This window comes from Neodiprion fabricii, chromosome 2 (assembly GCF_021155785.1).
Source record: "Neodiprion fabricii isolate iyNeoFabr1 chromosome 2, iyNeoFabr1.1, whole genome shotgun sequence".
In the NCBI taxonomy this organism is placed as follows: domain Eukaryota; kingdom Metazoa; phylum Arthropoda; class Insecta; order Hymenoptera; family Diprionidae; genus Neodiprion; species Neodiprion fabricii.
This window is the reverse complement of record NC_060240.1, coordinates 12253053-12271783: the sequence shown is the minus strand read 5'-3', so window position 1 is coordinate 12271783 and position 18731 is coordinate 12253053. Positions and strand designations below refer to the sequence as shown.

Below are 18731 nucleotides of genomic sequence, written 5' to 3'. Positions count from 1 at the left end.
ATTCACTTTTTCGTTCTTTCAGAACTCACCGCTCCTCCCTCTGCTAGAAAAGAGTGGTTTTGCAAGCGTTGAAAATATTCCGAGGCCAATTTTTTATGTGTTCTTAATTGTTGGATCCATGATATATTGAAAACCAATCAAAAGATTTTGTTGATTCTCGACTTGACGGAGCGCTTCTTCTTCACCCCGAACAGGTTAAATTTTAAGAAAAATAGATCCAGTCATTTACCTGAGCCATTGCCAAAAATTGAATGGTTTTTAGTTTCAGCATTAACTCGAGAACGAATCAACCAATTTAACACCAGAATTACCGAGGTAAAATGTAACGTGATGTAGGAATCTTAAAATGAAATTGTAATACCGGTCATTTTGACTGGTCTGGTAGTTCGAGTGTTAGATAAAATTTGGTGCATTGGGTTGGCTTGATTCGACTTGGAAGTGATCAGATTTTGACCAATGTCGGTCGAGCGATTCCTGAGTGATTTGCGAGAATAAGAATCTTCCTACCCAAGATCTTGTATATTTTTTTTATAGAGTTCACGTAAGATCTCGTCGTTATTTACATTATACATTCATTAATAGTGTACGAGAATAATTGGGTGTAATTCTATACCATAAAAAAGTACCTGCCATGTTTCCGAGATGAAATAACACTCGTGCATTTATTTCCCGCAGGTAACTTGGACGGTGAAACAGCTCATCTAATGTCCTTGCCGCGTTGTGGCGTAAAGGATAAAGTTGGTCCAAGCACAGACGGCAGGTCAAAGAGATACGCTCTTCAAGGTACGTTAAGCAGAATTATACTGAAAACCGGTTAATTATCCTATACGTCAATTCAATTCTTTCTTGAATTATTTTAAGGACATTATACATAACTCAGTCTTAAGCCGCACGTATAATCGTAGCAAGGATAGTTGTAAAGAAGTAAACAAGCTGTCCTGTGTTTATTCCTTCCAAATTCAAGGTCTCCGTGATTGAACGTGGAATGCGCTTCTGACTAAAACTCAAACTGGCTAACTAGTCGGCTCACAGTAACGGTAAATGACCTGTCGTTAGAAATTTTACCGGCCGTAGGTTTAGTCACTCGACAATGTTACCTAACCCAAAGTAATAGTAACAGATATTGAATTCTGAGTGGCAAACGACGATTATTGAGTTACCCGCGTCATAGGGTGAGCGAGTAAAACCGAGGCAAAAAGAAAAAATCGATTTGTATGCTAGACTCACGCTATTCTAAACCGGCTGAGCCACCGCCTGACTGACAACTCTGTAACAACTTCGTCGTTCACTTCCTGTCTCTGCTTAGCACGCGCCTCGCGGCAATTATTATTTATTCGCTCGCTAAGCCTGAGCCGTGTTAAATATCGAGTCAACAATTTGCACCTGACTTTGAAAGGGGCCTAGTAATAATGACAATAATAACAACGCCAAACTAAACAAAAATAATAATCACTCGAGCGTGTCTCCTCCTCCACATCGAAAACTGGACATCGCTTGTTTAAAGTCTGAATAACGAAGTTCATATTGAAATGCAAATGTCTACAGTGTTGGGCGAACATTTCCATCGTTTCACCAGCCCTTTTCTCTGCATCAGTTTTTTTCTCGGAACCTCGAATTCAGAAGATGCCGTTTTGAAGCAGTAAATATCGGATATTACTATAAAAGCGGTTTTTCTCATATTTTACTATAAATTGACTCAATGTCATGAAACAATAGTCTCATAGCTTGGACGATGTTTTTTCGGTATTGATGTTCGAAGAATTTGCCAAATACGTTCGATCAGCTGATTGCTCACAGCGACGCCATATTGCATTTTTTGGGTAAATTTGTTTGCGACGTGTGCAATACGGCGGGATCAGATTCCAAGTGTCCATTTAATGACAAAAAATCCTGAGAAACCGATAGAACGAAATCTAGGAGCCTCGAGAACTGTGGTAAACCTGCCGAAAGTTATGTTTGGCATCGATAACCGTGACGACTGAAAATTGCAACAAGCTGAAAGTGGCCGGTATTCCTGGGATCCCTCCACAGTTTTTTTGCCCGGCCACGTAGCTCGGTTACATAAGTACGCAATAGTTAAATCAGCGGTAATAATTATCAATAGTGCCTGGAAAGTTACGTAAATTAATAAACTTTTTATGCAGGGTAACTGTAACGCAATCTGCGGTATGAAATCTTGGTGAAAATATTGTTGGATAAGAGGTGTAATAAACGGAGAAATGAAACAGTGGATTCTGTTCTAAGCGACAGCCAAAAAATTGCAACGATTTCACACCGACTGCGAAACTGTGCGATTGTTTCTACTGAATGTGACTCGGGCCGTGGAGTCAAGCTGTGAAACAGCGGCCTTGACTCTGTCGGACGGTGCAGGACGTTGACCACTGCGTTTTAAATTGAATTCTACGCGTACGCGATTTTATCTCTTCGAATTTATCGCGTGATGAGCGCTCTTCTTTTTCTCCTTCATCGTTTTCACTTTTTCTCTCTTGTTTTCACACCGAGCGTTGATCGGTTGGAATTTTTCCGAGGTGTGAAATAACTTGAACATCGTGTTTTTGTGAGAAACAAACCTGTTATTTTATTTCACTTTCTTCTTCCATTCGTCAATCTGACATTTATTTCTTCTGTTTATGCTATTTTTACACTTATTTTACTTTTTTAAAGTAATATATATATGTACATACTGCTGAATAATTCAATGATATAGAAATGTATGCATTCAAAATTTACTATGTGTACATTGTAAGAGCATATAAGAACACGACCAGCGCATCGAATTGCTAAGACAACGGTAATCAGTCATACACTTATCTAGCTCATTTCTTTTCTAAGTAATCACTCGGTCGGATAATAGTCGTATGAATACTCGGAAAAAAGATCAATGGTAAAATAAATTATCTGATCTACGACGAGGTTTGGAATTTTTCTGACTCGTCGGATATCGTTATAATACAACGGAAATACTCGAAAGCATTAATTGACGTTAAAAGCGATCGCGAAGCTCTTAGGCCTTCTGCAGTCGCACTTCAGTCTTTTCCGAGTCTTTTTCGGAAATCTCTTCCTGGGCAGTAACGAACTTCTCTTTATCGTAAATGACTTTGATGACGAGCGAGCAGGACGGACACGTGGCATCTTCCTCGCCATTGACAAGGTCCGCTTTGGATATTTGAAATTGGTCTCCACACGGGCAAGGATAGTAGTACATTTCCTCGTCCTCGTCGTACTCAAAGTCCTCGATCTCAACTTCGTCGTGGTAAACCGGCATTATGAGAAATTTCTCAGACCCTGAAACAGACCGAAAAGTTCAGTTCAAATATTTGCAGTTGAAACTAATGTCTTACGCATGTATTAATGAGGATTACTGCGATCTTCAGGGTCCAGATGGAAGGTTAAGCGACTGTCATACAAGATCAGCAAGTACCCTAGACTCCTTGACAGAACGGCCGTGGACAAAGAAATCGCTAAGGCATTTTCTGTGTGGTCCGAATACACAGACTTGACATTCGTGCCGAAAAGCGGACAGGTAAGAGATTCTAAAATCGTTAATTTTTCGACCTCCTGAAGCCATTTCAACTCTTCCGAATTGACAAAGTTATTTGAATTGGAATGAAATATTTTGACATCATAAAGTTACCTAAAGTTACTTAAAGTTATTTGAATACTCAATTCAAAACTTTTAAACCATTGGAGAAAACTATTCAGGTCATTTCAATTCACCAAGTTATGTAAAGTCACTCTTAGTCACTTTAACTAAAATTAAGTTTTTCAACTTCACGAAGTTATTCCAAGTCAGGTGAACGCCGATACTCGAGTAATTGAACTGTCTGCTTTGGAACTTTGTTCGGACGAGTCCAAAAAACGATTCTTCAAAGAAACTGAGGCCGGACAACCGCGAATGGTGCAATTAACCGTGTGGCAATATTCCGGCAGGTGCACATCGAGATCAGGTTTGAGCGTGGAGAGCACGGTGACGGAGATCCTTTCGATGGTCCTGGAGGCACCCTGGCCCACGCCTACTTCCCGGTTTACGGAGGAGACGCTCACTTCGACGACTCCGAACACTGGAGCATTGACAGCTACCGCGGGACAAACCTCTTCCAAGTTGCGGCGCACGAATTCGGCCATTCCTTAGGCCTCAGCCACAGTGACATCAAGTCAGCCCTCATGGCACCCTTCTACAGAGGATACGACCCTCACTTCATGCTCGACAGCGATGACATCCAAGGCATACAGGTGAATCAAAAGAATTCGACAAGTTTCTCAACATCATGAAGTCACTGGACGTCTTTGAATGCAGTTGAACTCTTTTGACTTCGTAAAGTCGCTTGAAGTCGGTTCAAGTCTTTTAAAATTTGTATACGGTAATTTGTTGTAGCGGTTGATTGGAATCGAGTTGGATTCCCGATTGTCTCTTTGACTCACAGCAGCGGATATTTATCAGCATTCATTTGACACAGTTTTCTTCTGTAACCTACTTTAGGCTCTCTACGGACCGAAAACCGAGGACTCGGGAAGCGGGACAAAGCATCACCACACGACGATTGCTCCACCGGGAGAAGAAGACCCTCAACTATGCACGGATCCCCAGATCGATACGATGTTCAATTCCGCAGAAGGCCACACTTACGCGTTCAAAGGTGAGAAGCATCAGCCGTTTTGCTAACAATAAGTTCCGATCAAACAAACGCTTGTGTCGAGTTCTAATGACCGATTTTTGTAAACAGGTGAGCATTACTGGAAGCTGACGAGCGACGGAATCGCAGCTGGGTATCCAAAACTCATCAGCACAACCTGGCGGGGTCTTCCGGGCAACATTGACGCTGCCTTTACGTACAAAAATGGCAAGACATACTTCTTCAAGGTGAGACACGAGATCGATCACGACAAAAAAAAATGTATACTTCAGGGAATATCAAATTTGAAGAATAATTCTTATGTGTATAATGTTTCACACCTAATCATTGGCCTAATCAGAAAGAAAAATGTCTAAGTACGTTTTTTTAATACGCAAGTTCGAAAATGTTTTTCTTCGATAAAAAAAAAGTTGAGTTGTCCCGACTGTAGTACACCAAAAGATTAACAAATTCTCATTTAGGTTCGTACGCATGCGGAAATTGATTTTGCGACAGCTAATTTTTCTCCCTAGCCAGTTACGTTGGCAATGGAGAATTATCTGTCACAGAATAAATTTCCGCACGTGTACAAGTAATTCTGTTCATGAAATTTATTCGATAACTTGATCATTACGAATGGTAATACAATAGAATACAAATGACTTTCGGAGTGGCTCAGACATTACGCAAAGCGTAAAAAATTTGATGAAAGTGAAACGATTCAATCTTCCATCAGGGCTCCAAGTATTGGAGGTACGTGGGGAGGCGAATGGACGGAGCTTACCCGAAAGAAATAAGCGAAGGCTTTACCGGAATTCCGGATAACATTGACGCGGCTACAGTTTGGACCGGAAATGGAAAGATTTACTTCTACAAGGGTACGAAGTTCTGGAGATTCGACCCGGCCCAAAAACCTCCGGTGAAGAGCACGTATCCGAAATTGATTTCGAACTGGGAAGGTCTTCCGGACAATATAGATGCCGCTCTTGCGTATCACGGCTATACATACTTTTTCAAAGGTGGCGCTTACTACCGATTCAACGATCGGACATTCTCGGTAAGCCTTAATTGCGGTTCTAAAAATAAAGAAATTCACCAGGCAGCGTTGACGCTGAATTTTCACCTCACGGCTAATCTGGCGATTAGTCTATATGATCTAAAAGCGTTCTTAACCTCTTTGGCGGAAAAATCTTTGTAATTTAGTGGAAGTTGATGCTGTATCGGGCACATCATTTGTTTCGGAATAAGGTTCGGCAATTTCTATGAAATTTGACGACTAAAGATTATTCGATTCGCTGATGACGAATTTGAGGTTAGATTAACAAAATTCGAAATAGCTAAGCAAAGATATGTCTGTTGCAAATAGCAAACAGGATCACAAAAGTTGGTACCTGGGATTGCATCAAATTCTTAATACGCCATTTGCAAAACCTAGAGGCACCAGTGTTCGTCGAAAAAAAAAAAAAAAAATACTACAACTTTGGAATTTCTGCATGCCGCCGAAACTGTTGAAGAATTCTTCGGATTTGTTCGACTTCTTTTGTTTTCCAGGTGGATCAGGCGGATCCGGCTTTCCCGCGGGCGAACGGATATTGGTGGTTCGGGTGCCGGTCGGCGAGCAAAGGGACGCTAGGTAATGTGCAGTGGTTAGGGGAAACCCCTTCCGTATTAACCAATGGCAACCTGGAGGAGGTCGGTGGCGACCTTCTCGGCGATGAGGACGTCCACGGAGACGTCGGTGACATCATTTTAGACGCAGGTACTTTGTCTGAGTCGAAAAAAATACCGAAATGATTTGTTAAGATTTTCATGACGGCAAAGAATCGAAAGAAAAAAAACCACTATCGCCAACCACCCAGAATTTCGTTTATTCGCCTTTCTGAGCAATTGACGTTTCATTCAAAAAGATCGGTGATATGAAAAACAATAATTTTTTACCCGCTTTGGTCACGAGATAGTGGCGCATTGAGTATTTATCAAATTAATTGGATGGACTCCAAGCTTGAGAGTCGGGAAAAAGGCGATTCGAAAATCCCAAACGAGAGATTGTTCAATATATTTTTCTAGTCTATTGTAAAGATATTTAGTTTGGAAGATGAATAATTGCAAGAGACGGGCAGTTTTTGAAAAATTTGTTTTACTTTTAAAACAATGCACCTCTTTCTATAATTTTTCAACCGAAAGATTTGAGGATTTTTTTTTTTTGTCTCATCGTATAGTGATTTCAGTATTCCATTCTTTTACCAATGTGGACATCGATGTCAATTTGAAAATTTAAAGGTTTTTGGTGTTTTTTTAAAACACCAAAGTAACCACAAAAAATGTCTTAATGAAATTGCAGAGTGAAACCGAATATACTAGATTTTTACAACTTTAAAATATAAAATTGTTATCTCAGTTCTCGTTTAAAACTCCATGTATATCTTTTTTCTTCGATTTTTGGGTAAATCATCCGATGAGAAAAGTGAATATGAATTATCTAAATATTCAATGTGCGAATATCCAGTGAAAGAAGATGAAAGAAATTGTTGATTTTCAACTAACCAACCTCCTTGATTCTCATAAGTGTATTTTTCGTTCTACAGTCGATTAACGATGGTGTTTCATACACCTGGCAAATACTAGGGCTAGATGCAGCAGCGAAATGAACGCATGCACGTTAACATATCCCATAAAATAGTATAAAATGAGCAAAACAAAGTCATCATGCCAAAATTAAAGACAAAAGCAAAGTGGATACGTTTGTTTCGCTGCGCAAAATTTTACAACGTATAAGATAAAAAAGAGACAAAAAAAAAAAAGAAAATAATCAATGGTGATGGTAAATTTGACGCTTTATAAAAAGATGTTATGAATATTGCTTCACAAGATTTTAACGCATTAGAAAACAAATAATAATCATCGTCTTAATCAGCATCGTTATCGCAGAGCGACGATAATAACCAACTAAAAACTCATACTAATCAATTAAACGATCAATTTTTGTATTATCTTATTTCCTTTTGCCTTCTGTTTTTTTTTTTTTTTTTTATCTATTTGTGTCAATTCAAAACCGAAATTATTGATACAATCATTTTCGTGTGGAGTTTCGTTAGTAACATATAAGGTTTTTTTTTTCTTTTTGTATTAAAATCTTTACTTCTACAAATTGAAGAGTAGAAGAATTTTTTTTTTCATCATAGTCACAGTATTCACTTACAATTAGGGTTATTCTGCAGTCGTTAAGTACTTTAAATTATCCCCCGGCCCCCTTCGTATTTAGTTAGAATAGATCTATAATGTTTCTCATCTAGCCCAAAAGTATTTTAGCCAGGCGCTGTGGACGCCACGCGATCATTAAACAAATTTTTTTAAAAACAACAGCAGAGAGAGATATTTAAAAAAATAATTATTAAACGTAACTCTGTTAAATGTGATCTGTTTTTTTATATACTTCACAAAACAATGAGGCAATTATTACTATTATACATATAGTAATGTTATAATAATGTGTCACCAAGACGTCACCGTCGCCGTCGCCAAATCCAGAGTTGATCCAGAGTCCATTTTTTTAATACAATCGAAATGTTTTACATAATTTTTAAGTACCTTAAAAAAAATAAGTCGTATTTTTTTTTATTTCAAATTTCAAATTTGTGCAGTATATGCTTGCGATATCAAGCTTTATTATCGTACAAAATTCTAGTTTTTTCTCTATTGTCTTTTGTTATTGATTCTCAAATTTTTATTACTTAGTTTTTTTATTTATCTATTTCAATATTTCGTTGCTAAAGGAATGAAAAAAATGGTGTAGGAAAAGTAGATTCCGCTTCCCACCAGTAATTTACCTGCATGATTATATCTCTTTCTGTATTTCACATAGACCTTCAATTTTCTATCTATCTCTATCACTCTTCAATATGATAACGGTTTTGAACGTATTATTATTACTTTTATACTGCGAAGCATCGCACGAAAATGCATTTCACAATAATATGTAATTTGGTATGGAATTGACACTGCAGCCGTTTATTATATAATGTTATATACCTGCCGATGAAGATACTAATAATAATTTTTTTAAAATCAGCGGAAAATGTGGTGCATGGTAAGAGAGACTTGGCAAATTGCAATTGGCGGTTGCTGCGTTGTTTGGAACTCTGATCTAATCGAATGAGTATTTTGTGTCTGTCATCCTGCTAACCAGTAAATCCCGTAAAAACGCTCTCGTAACTCCTGATCCCCGTATTGATTAGCGCTCTCTAAAAATCCACCGGAATCTCTTTGTTAGCAACAATTAACGCACGTTCAATTATTATTTAGCCTTTACTACTTTGATATCATCTTGTTATCATTATATATTTTAAATTTAAGTTACTCCCTGCACGATGTAGTCTGTATCATTATCTTATATTCTCTTTATCACTTTTGGCACGTAATGCAACTTCAGTATTCTATCTTTTATATACGTTTGACATTATATTCGTTACATCGATTATAATTTTCACCTTCATCTATCTATTATCTATCTGTCTACATGACTATCTCTATATTACTACAAATTGCAATCCACGGAGTTTGCTTCAAACGGGGGCGGTTTTTTTTTTTTTGCCGTCTACTCGCTGATTCATTGGCCAACGATTTACGATTTGCAGTTGCATCCGAAAAATTGGGTTTGCCAAAGGAAAACAACGATCGATCTCTTCTTTTTCAACTCTCATTTCTTAAGATCAATTCAAGCAACGAAGACCATATTTTACATGTTCAATAATAGCTTCAGTCGCAAGAGTTGAAACAATTTTTGAAGCGCACTATTTTTATAACGTCATTGTTTAGTGGCTTAAAATATTAGCGCAAGATTAGTTTAGAAATACTGGATAGTGACGTTGAAAGAATTATGTGCAAAAAAAACAAAAAAACAGTCTCAAACACCTCTGACTTCAAATCTATCGGTACCTACATTTTGCAACATCATATAATAGTGTAACAATTTAAAAAGATTTTGATTCACAAATTGAATGAACGTTTAGGGTAAACTAAACATGTTGCGGCAAACCCAATTCCTCGTAATTGTTGACTTCGAAAGTGATTACAAAAGTCAAAAAAATTCCCCGTAAACAGATTATTGATGATAATGATAACAATAATGATAAAAAAAATACGTATCATGTAAAGTTTCTCTGCCAGAATACATGCCTTGGTGCAAATAATTAGCTTGGCCTTGTAATAGTGTGAATATTGACCAATTTCGAAAACTGAACTCCCATATAAAGAAAATTATTTTATGTGAAAAACATGAAGTAAGCTTGAACGAAAGAAAATATTGCTTTAGTAGAACCTTGAAAAAGGAGAAAGAGAGAACTTAATTTCGATTTTTTTTTAGTTTGAACAAGTTTAAGTTTGTAAAAATTCAAAGCCGCTGCATGAGTCCGAGAATCAAATATCTTACAATAGGTTCACTAGCTTATCGACATCTTTTCTGTTACTATTCAAGACTAGGAAACTTGAAATCTCCATACGTCAAAATTCCTATAGATAAGATTGTGAGAATTTAGTTAAATAGGAAAAACAACCGTTGAATTCTAATTTCACGTGTTCAGAACGACTACAAGAAATTTACAGCTTAGAATCGAACCCGATTTGCATTTGAACTGAAATACTGACGAAATCAGTTACATACAAAATTAGGTACAATACCGATCGAAAAGCGCTCCAATGCCTTTTTACCGACGGAGACGAACATGAAGGAGTTTGTTTCCAGGCAATGGTATGTGAGTTCAATTGACGGTAAAAGTCACCACCGTGAATGTAACGTTAAGAATGTAACAGCGAAACGACTCAAGGTTAGGGTTTTAAGGTTATGTTGAACCGTTCTGATGCTTGTTAACAAAGAGATGCAATGTATTCCCCGAATTTTCCGCGAGTTACTAACAAGGACGAGTGGTCAATGAATTAACAAGGTGTTTCACCTGGTATTTCCAGAGGAGCCAAACTTTCGATTCGGGTTTTACGGATTCGAAAGAAAATGAAAAACCAAATCACGACGCGGCAACTAGTTACCGCAATGTGATTAATCAGCCAAATAAGTTCCAAACAACACTCGCCTGCCCCGTGTGTGTTGCCTAACGTCAAAGGGAAAGACCTAGAGGACCCCAGAAGTCGCAAACGGAAGGATAAGACGTGAAAAACGGCAACACAAATTCAAACTCATTCGCAAACATAAACGGAACTAAAACAAAAACTCTTACCACGTGCCACAACCGCCACACGTGTCGCCTCTCTTCGCCGTAAAACTCCGGCGAGAATGCAGTGTTTCGCGTCAATTTTCCGCCAATCGAACAAACTCGAACAATGTTGGTAATATTCTCAGGAGGAACCGACGAGGAACTAGCGACGTCATCGAATCAGGACTCGGCGAGTTCGTCGGCTCCGGGGGGCGGCCATCTTGTAAACGGAAATCCAACATGGCGGGGAGCAACCGCGCTCGCAGTAGTTCTCATCGCAAAGTTTTTGACCGGTTCATAGCTTCCAGCGTGGTAGAATTCGTTCTTCGTATAACGTTGTGCGGAGTGAAGAAGAATCGAAACAACTTACGATCTCAACTTGGACTCGAGATGTGTGACAAAGTGAGATGTCTAGCCAACATCCCAATAACGACCGTTGACGGGACCAAGACAGTTTGAATTTCGAATTTCAAATTCAAAATGCGCGGTATATCGACGTCGATAGCATTGTAACCCAGAAACGCAGGTTGCAGGAACCGCAAGGTAAATATAAAAAACCGAAAATCGATATTGGTGCAAAGATTCTTCGAAATTAATCGTAAACAAGTTCAGACGTTCCTCAAAAATATACCATGATTTCGGACAGTTCTCAGGAAGAATGAATTCTAACTGAAAAAATCTGGACATACCTGTAATAAAGAAAACTTTCGTAAGTTTTCAGAAAATATCACCGTTTTCTCGTAAATCTGGTGAAGTTATTTTTTTTTCTACAAAAATTGATATACTTCTACAAAATTCCTAGGAATTACCAGGATTTGTCCAAAGATTTATCAGAAAAACTGGGAAACTGTTGGAAATTCACATTTTGAGTAATTTTGAAGACATTTGCGAATGTTTTGAAAAATAATTTTTGGCAGGCTCGATCGAAATCGAAAATCGAACGTTAGATAAATCTTCTGTCCTTGGATCGCACAACAATTTCATTTTATTTCAAAGAATCATCAAATTCCAGAAAACAAACAATTATACTCATTGTGATGAAGTAATTAGCTTCTGTTTCCAGTCGATTAGCACATTACAGTAACGAACTTTGCTCTTTTCAATACTGCCAAGAAGCTGTGTGAGTCGAAAAAAATTGGTTATAAACTATTCAAATTATATGTACTAGTAGACGAATCTCGCGGTGGTAAAAATAATAACAAAAACATTATACTACAATGAACTACTAACTGTGCGGTTCGAGCATGAAATTTCAGTTTCTGTATTATACAATTCAAACTATATAAGCTATGTACATATTGCTCAGTCAGTGATATTTTTATGTAACATATTACAATGTCATGTCATAGAACTATAATTATATAACAATTATCAAGTGAATATAGGATACGAGATAGGATATCAATTATCATTACCTATATTATAGTGATAGATGATTATTCAATGAATGAGATTATACCGACGTATAGTATATTTAATATTATTAAACCCTGTTTTTACCACATTCATAATAATATAAAAGAACGTCAATCATTTTAATATCAGTGACATAGTAATAACAACACCAACTAAAACAATAATAATGATAATAAAAATAACAACAGTAACAGTACAAACATCTTCTCTCAATGATGGAATCGTATATAGATTTTTCCATAGGTAGTGTTATAAACTTTGTTTGATTCACTTTACCGAAATTCAGGGTTTCTACTGTGTTACACTGTCGTGACGATTTTTATTATTATTATTATCATCAGGATCATCATCGTTACTATTTTCCTATCATATGGTATATAACCAGAGATTTCGAGCTGATTTATAATTGGAGAGAATAATGGAATGGTTTCAACTTCTTTACATAATATACTATAAAGTTCTGGAAAACAAATTATCTTGCCAAAGTTATGGTAAAAAAATAATCAAGGGTATTATTGATGATCAGATTTGGAAATAATGGTCAGCGTTGAAGGGGAAATGTACGTATAACGATGCATTTCGATTATTTCCATACTTGAATGTTTTACTTTTTGTTTTGTTGATACAGACTTGAAAGAACACAAATTACTATTATCAGACTTATTTGAATTACTGCGGTTAAATATTTTTAAGCCTTCTTCGCCGTCGTCGAAAAACCATCCCTTCTGTATTACGCACAATCCACTCAATTCAAGATACACACGCAAAGGTGCTAGAGCAACGTTGCGACATGACAATTACCTATATTGTACATATATCATGTGTTTGGATGCGCGACGTGGAATTATTTGTATCGTTACACACATGAATCGTTGGAAGATGAATAATTATGATTGTACCAACGTAGTTAGATTTTATCATGAACTATTTTTAATTGGGATAATTACTAAGGTATTTTGTTTCGAGGCAAAAGTTCTTCTTTTTGTATTTTTTTGTCGTTTTTACGTACAGCTGAAAATTTTGTTGCTTAAGGCGAAAAAAAGATTATCGCTGAAGAATATCTTTCAAATCCAATATTAAAAGGTCGCTCTCGGATTTCGCAGTTCTTTTATTTCACGCATTATCGTTTAATCACGTGTACTTAGGTGTCAGTTTCTTCATACTTTTACACCTCAACTGCATTCCATGATATAGATGTGATCATAGAGACATTTTATAGAGAATCCAATTCTTTATAGAAATATCTCATAATTCAAATGATCCAAAAGTTATAAGCCTTGCAAGTTGATTTTGACAAAAAATTCATGTACAAAAGGTTCCTTGGCTGAGCTATTGAGTTTAAACCAAAAATTCACATTATAATTTTTTAGAGAACTTAATTCTGTACAAAATATTCCCAGGATTGAGTTTATATCATTAAATGTGCAAAAGTCGTAGCATTTCAACAGGAAAATGACATCTCGTCCTGTAATTGAAATGCGGAAAAAGTCGAATTCTAAGAGCAACCAATTAAAATTTGATCTTGAGAGATATCCTGCCACAAGCATGTTTTTTTTTTATGTACAAAAATTTGTTCAGGTTTCAGCAAGAAAAAATGTTTCTTCCAAACGAAACACCTTATTATTTACGTGTTATGAATTGTTGAGAATGAACCTCGGGCTAATAAATCACGATAAAGTTCTTAACTTAAAGAATTTAAAGTCAGTGGAAAATATTCATCCAAGGATCAATCTCGATGTAATTATTATATTATATTATAGTGTATCTATACGCCTTTGTATCATGTGCCTTTAGAGTATATTTTTTCACTGATTAAGTCGAGTCTTGAGCTCGTTGCTCCGCGACTCTCCAAATAAAATATAAATAATGTAATATTATTATACACTAGAAAACTTACCAATGAGAAAAAAGATGCAATGATTATTACAAGCAACACACGGCAACATCGAACCACGTTGTGCAGCTCTGTCGCGTTTATATTATTATGAACCAAACATCCTTCTTTAATTACATTAAAGAACCTAACGAGATTATTCTTAAAATTTATTGGGAACATTTATAACAAATATGGTTCATTTGGGAATTGAAATATTTCATCAAAATTTTTAGAAATCACTAGTATTTGTCAGATATTTTACATGAAAACTGGGAGACTGTCGGAAATTCACATATTGAATAAATTCGTAGAAATTTATGAAAGTTTCCAGAAATAGTTTTCTTCGGAGAGGCCTTTCAGCAAAATTTGACGAGTCGCTGCTCGTTTTTTTTCACTTGCTTGTTGATCATTTGTAATGTATTACGTTATAATATTCTTCTATTTGACTCTAGAATATTATTCACCATTCCTCTTATATATCGAATTATATAATTTTTAATTAATTGTACTTATACATGATTGTAAACGCTATTAGGTACTTCATTGTTCAAGATTTTACTCATCATGTAATTATATGTGCTGGTAACGGCAACGCTGTTATTACAGGTGCCTCGACGAGTCTTATCTTGTACTACATTATATATTACATAGCATATACATATATATATATGTGTATATATATACATATATATATATATATATATATTAAACCAGTATTTATTATTAATAAATTCTTTAATTGTTTCCGTGCAAGAAATATACACGGCTTTCTCTTGTTATTTCCTTCCTCAAATCAATTATTCATATTATCACTTCATCACGATTATAGTTATAAATGAATGAGAATAAACAAAAAACGCAAGTATAAAAATAGGTAGTTTATTGTGTATACAATTTATAGTATATAACACTACTTCTGCTCAATTTCTATCAGTCTTTTATCCAAAACAGGCTTGTAAGTCAAAAGCTTAACATATCTCTTGAGCAAAGATTTCCAAAAACATGTGACATCTTCCATTCTCAGATGATTCCATACGAAATTTCTACCTTGATCTGCGATTTTGTGGGCTATATCATCATTTTCCTTAGCAAAAAGTATCAGTTCCCTAAAAACAGAATTGTTGTACACATTTGGTTTACTGCTTATACTAAACAGGAATATTTCTTTCCTCGATATAAAATGATAAAAGGCGAATCTCTTTACAATTTATCATAAAAACGAATAGTAATAAATCTCTCCTTGGAGGATACAAGTGAACGAAGTATAAGTTTTGCAGGGAATATTTATAATAGTTGATTTTCAAATTCCAGAATAAATAAATGTGTGCAAAATACGAATCAGGCAATACTATACTTATTTTTTCACTTACTGCAGAGTTTCTTGGCTTGCATCTGTCGGAACAGGAATGTAATGGTGCCATGGTTTCATGGCTGTATAGTAAAACTCTGTCCATTCCTCTCCAACATGAAATACTAGAGATCGGCATAAAAACAGATGCTTGTGCCTAAATGATGCAGCAACACCTCTGAAGTTAAAGAGATATTTGAAATCACAGTGAGACTCGAGAGGCGTTTCTTGAGCAGGGGGCATATGCAGGGTGTCCTGAAATAGTCCATAAGATGATCAAATTTTATACCGTTATTAAGGATGAATGGACTGTACTGTCTGAATTAGAAGTCAGAAAAAGAGATAAACCGTTTAAATAGTCTCTAGCAATGTTATTGCGCGAATAATTGTTAATGCAGATGAAACAACATTCCTACCATATGATGAAAATGGATCGGTGCAAATTCGAACCCCACATGAAGATCTCAACAATTGGAGAAAACTTTTACGATTATAATGTTCAAAATGATTGACCTCTGGCATTTTTCATCTGATTCTAATGTTTTCGGTTCATTTTTATCACTGGCCAGTTCAGCGCAACTTGTTTGGAAAACATTCAAGAAATCTTACATAATATTATAGTTATTCGTGCAAATGTAATTGATAATGAATATTTGTTGCATCATACTTAAACAAATCTATTCCTTACCATTCTGGAGATAATTATTTTCAACCTTGTTTTCAACCAATATGTGTAAATCTTTAAGGTAAGCAAAGTAAAAACAAAAATATTAATATTGCATTGAAAAAACAAAAATTTAATAATTTTGAACGTTCTTACTGTCAAACCTTTTCTCAAAGTGTCAATATCTCATTTATATTAGGAATGTTATTTCATTCATCTTCATCATTATTGGCACAGATAATGTCACTGGAGATTTTTTAAACGGTTTTACTCTTTTACTAATATTTGTTTCTGACAGTATGGTCCAATTATCCTAAAGAAACTTGAAACTGCCTATCGTCAAGGAGAAAGTGACGCTAACTCAAGCTTAAATTGCACCAAAAACAGATCTCGTTACCGCTTCAGATTTCCAAGCCTGGTTTTTGGTATAGCGAGCATCGACAAGGTCTGGCTGCCTCCGGCTGAGCAAAACCAAATTATCTCTCTCAGAGCTGGTTCGAGAGCCACGGAAAAAGGCCTTGTCCTGCTTGTCATGCCATGGCTTTTTTTCACTTGCTCTGTCCAATGATATTCTGTGCAGATCCCAACGTCCCAAACCGCGCGGATAGAGCGAAATCGCTGGACCTCCTTCCCAGAAACTCCAAGCTGGATAAGTTATATCGAAGTAATCAGGAGTCTGGAAAATGAGATTCTATATTGATTTCTTTGGCCTCGTTCAGTGTTATTCAAGAAGCGCTGGAAATGATTTTTAAAATGTAGAACGTCGCTGGAGCTTGACATTATTATACTTGCATTTTCACCTTGCTAAATGAGAAAACAGGCAACGGTTCGCCAAAATATTTGCTAGATTGGGGGTAATCTCTGGTATTGATGACTAATTCCATGTCAGGTAAATCCCAGATTATGGATAAAATAAAATGCTCGATCCCTGCACACCTTGAAGGAAACATGCAATCTTTTTCTCTGTAGAGCCTGCCATTGATTATTTGGTAAAATGTCCCTCTGAAACAAGAACATTAATAATAATAATGATAATAATTCAAATTACTGTTCTGGAATATATCGATTCTTTTTCAACACTGGACAACACGATGAGCTATTGAATTGTGCTTTGGATTATAGTAATATAACTATTACAAGTATTGAAATTTTACTTGCCTGGATTTAGCTAACGTTATAGATTCTTCTGAGATTCCAGTTTTCTTGAAAACTTTTAAATCATGTTTGATAACGTTTTTATAACAAGCACAGCTTCGATGACTAAATTCATCGCCGGAGGCAGTTTGATTCTCTGCATTGCGGATCGCATTCAAATACTTCTCGTACCTTCTGTTTGACTCTAAAATTGTTATAGTTGAAAATAATTATTTTATTTTGAGTGGTATGACCAATACGAATTTTTTTTTCACTTGATGCTTCTAATTATTGAATTGATCATATTTCACGCTTGTGACTGTCACCTTTTGAATATTTATCGAGAGATTCGTTTCTTGCCTCACAATCATCTTTGCTGTTTGCCGCGCAGAATTCTTCCGCCTGTCCAATTTTAGTTAACAATACCGAGAAAACAAGACAATACATGAAATGCATACTGAAATTTAAGGAATGCCGGGAATCGACGTCAAGTATCAGAAATTATCCTTAAGAATTACATAGTTACGATATTGCCGTTCGGAGCGTTGCGATGCAATAAAGATTCGAGAATTATGGGTAATTGGTCTGTTCAAGCGTTGATTTTTGACGGAAGAACTTAATGACGATTACCCCATGGGCTCCGTGGCCAAATTTCACTGACCTGTAAATAGTATATAAATCAGTGGCAAATGTTGTGACCAGTTCTCTGCGAACAAGTGGGCCTGGGTGGATCTGGGCCACAAGAAACCGCGTTATCGATCGAGCATCTTCTTTATCAGCGGAAGTGTTTAGGCAAGTGAGTGGCACCTGTGCTTCTAGCGCATGCGTAAATGCATCGGTAAACAAGGACGGATAGAAGCTCACGCCCTCAACTATCTCTCCGTTCAATACGTGCGACCTTTCCACTTATGCTACCCCTACATCTTGCCTAATCTGTTTATAATATCGCTATATATAAGGCACACAAATCTCTTTTAGTATAACCACAGACAGAAACCTTAGAGCCCACGTTTGCATTTTTCGGATTCCTTAGCATTCACAATTTCGTAACGCCCTCTGACACGAAATAGGTTTATGGAACTAAAAATATACTAGAATCGAATGGTAGCTGGTATGGAACTTTTGAACTTTTATTTTGAAAACCCCGCTTCTTCTGACGGTAAGGTAGCTATAAAGGGCAACATTTTGCTGATTATAATATCTTAATCGTTGAATAGTAGAACGAAATTCTGTTTCATTTCTCTGTTAAGAGCTGAAGCCGGGTGAGGGGAAATGCCAAATCCTGCTATGCAGACTGTATTTTACATTGGGATCTTAAAGGCGGGTCGGTAAGTGCAGGGTAATAGATCCCAGACCCACTGGGACTCACCCAGCCGCAGGATATATTAGCCCAGAGCTGTTGTTATCTTTATCGTTAGTCAACGAATACAGTTTGTCCACAGTTCGTCTGATCAACCAAGTCACGCCTCGCCGGTCG

General features: G+C 36.5%; 3 protein-coding genes across 6 annotated transcripts in view; 1 reads left to right on the top strand and 2 right to left on the bottom strand.

Annotated features, from left to right (window-relative positions):
* Positions 1-13465, top strand: part of LOC124174691 (matrix metalloproteinase-14) — a 28361-nt gene extending 14896 nt beyond the window's left edge. The window contains exons 3-10 of one of the 4 annotated variants that reach the window (XM_046554080.1): positions 676-783; positions 3375-3523; positions 3931-4233; positions 4481-4637; positions 4725-4861; positions 5350-5670; positions 6165-6246; positions 10963-13465. In XM_046554080.1, coding sequence (XP_046410036.1) covers positions 676-783; positions 3375-3523; positions 3931-4233; positions 4481-4637; positions 4725-4861; positions 5350-5670; positions 6165-6246; positions 10963-11117 — 1412 coding nt within the window. In that variant the 3' untranslated portion in view covers positions 11118-13465. Of the gene's footprint in view, positions 1-675; positions 784-3374; positions 3524-3930; positions 4234-4480; positions 4638-4724; positions 4862-5349; positions 5671-6164; positions 6373-10574; positions 10828-10962 lie in introns of those variants that run through there. The other 3 variants (XM_046554078.1, XM_046554081.1, XM_046554079.1) reach the window with 3 other exon arrangements.
* On the bottom strand, positions 2570-11037 carry LOC124174694 (DPH3 homolog). The gene is made up of 2 exons (XM_046554083.1): positions 10841-11037; positions 2570-3285 (listed from the first exon to the last, which is right to left on the bottom strand). Exon 2 carries the CDS (start codon positions 3263-3265, stop codon positions 3005-3007), a length of 261 nt encoding a protein of 86 aa, XP_046410039.1. The 5' UTR covers positions 3266-3285; positions 10841-11037; the 3' UTR covers positions 2570-3004.
* A 1508-nt stretch (positions 13466-14973) lies between the features above and the next one.
* On the bottom strand, positions 14974-18028 carry LOC124174693 (O-glucosyltransferase rumi homolog). Its single transcript, XM_046554082.1, has 6 exons — positions 17581-18028; positions 17279-17459; positions 16921-17122; positions 16518-16796; positions 15479-15711; positions 14974-15214 (listed from the first exon to the last, which is right to left on the bottom strand). Exons 1-6 carry the CDS (start codon positions 17708-17710, stop codon positions 15019-15021), a joined length of 1221 nt encoding a protein of 406 aa, XP_046410038.1. The 5' UTR covers positions 17711-18028; the 3' UTR covers positions 14974-15018.
* Between the last annotated feature and the right edge of the window lie 703 nt (positions 18029-18731).

What these genes read in the sequence shown, in the direction of transcription:
- LOC124174693 (XM_046554082.1), bottom strand. Translation starts at nt 17,710, where the DNA reads ATGCATTTCATGTATTGTCTTGTTTTCTCGGTATTGTTAACTAAAATT. An exon ending in TCTCGATAAATATTCAAAAG is followed by an intron (nt 17,460 to 17,580) that starts GTGACAGTCACA and finishes TAACAATTTTAG; the next exon opens with AGTCAAACAGAAGGTACGAG. An exon ending in CTGTTTTCTCATTTAGCAAG is followed by an intron (nt 16,797 to 16,920) that starts GTGAAAATGCAA and finishes CTCATTTTCCAG; the next exon opens with ACTCCTGATTACTTCGATAT.
- LOC124174694 (XM_046554083.1), bottom strand. Translation starts at nt 3,265, where the DNA reads ATGCCGGTTTACCACGACGAAGTTGAGATCGAGGACTTTGAGTACGAC.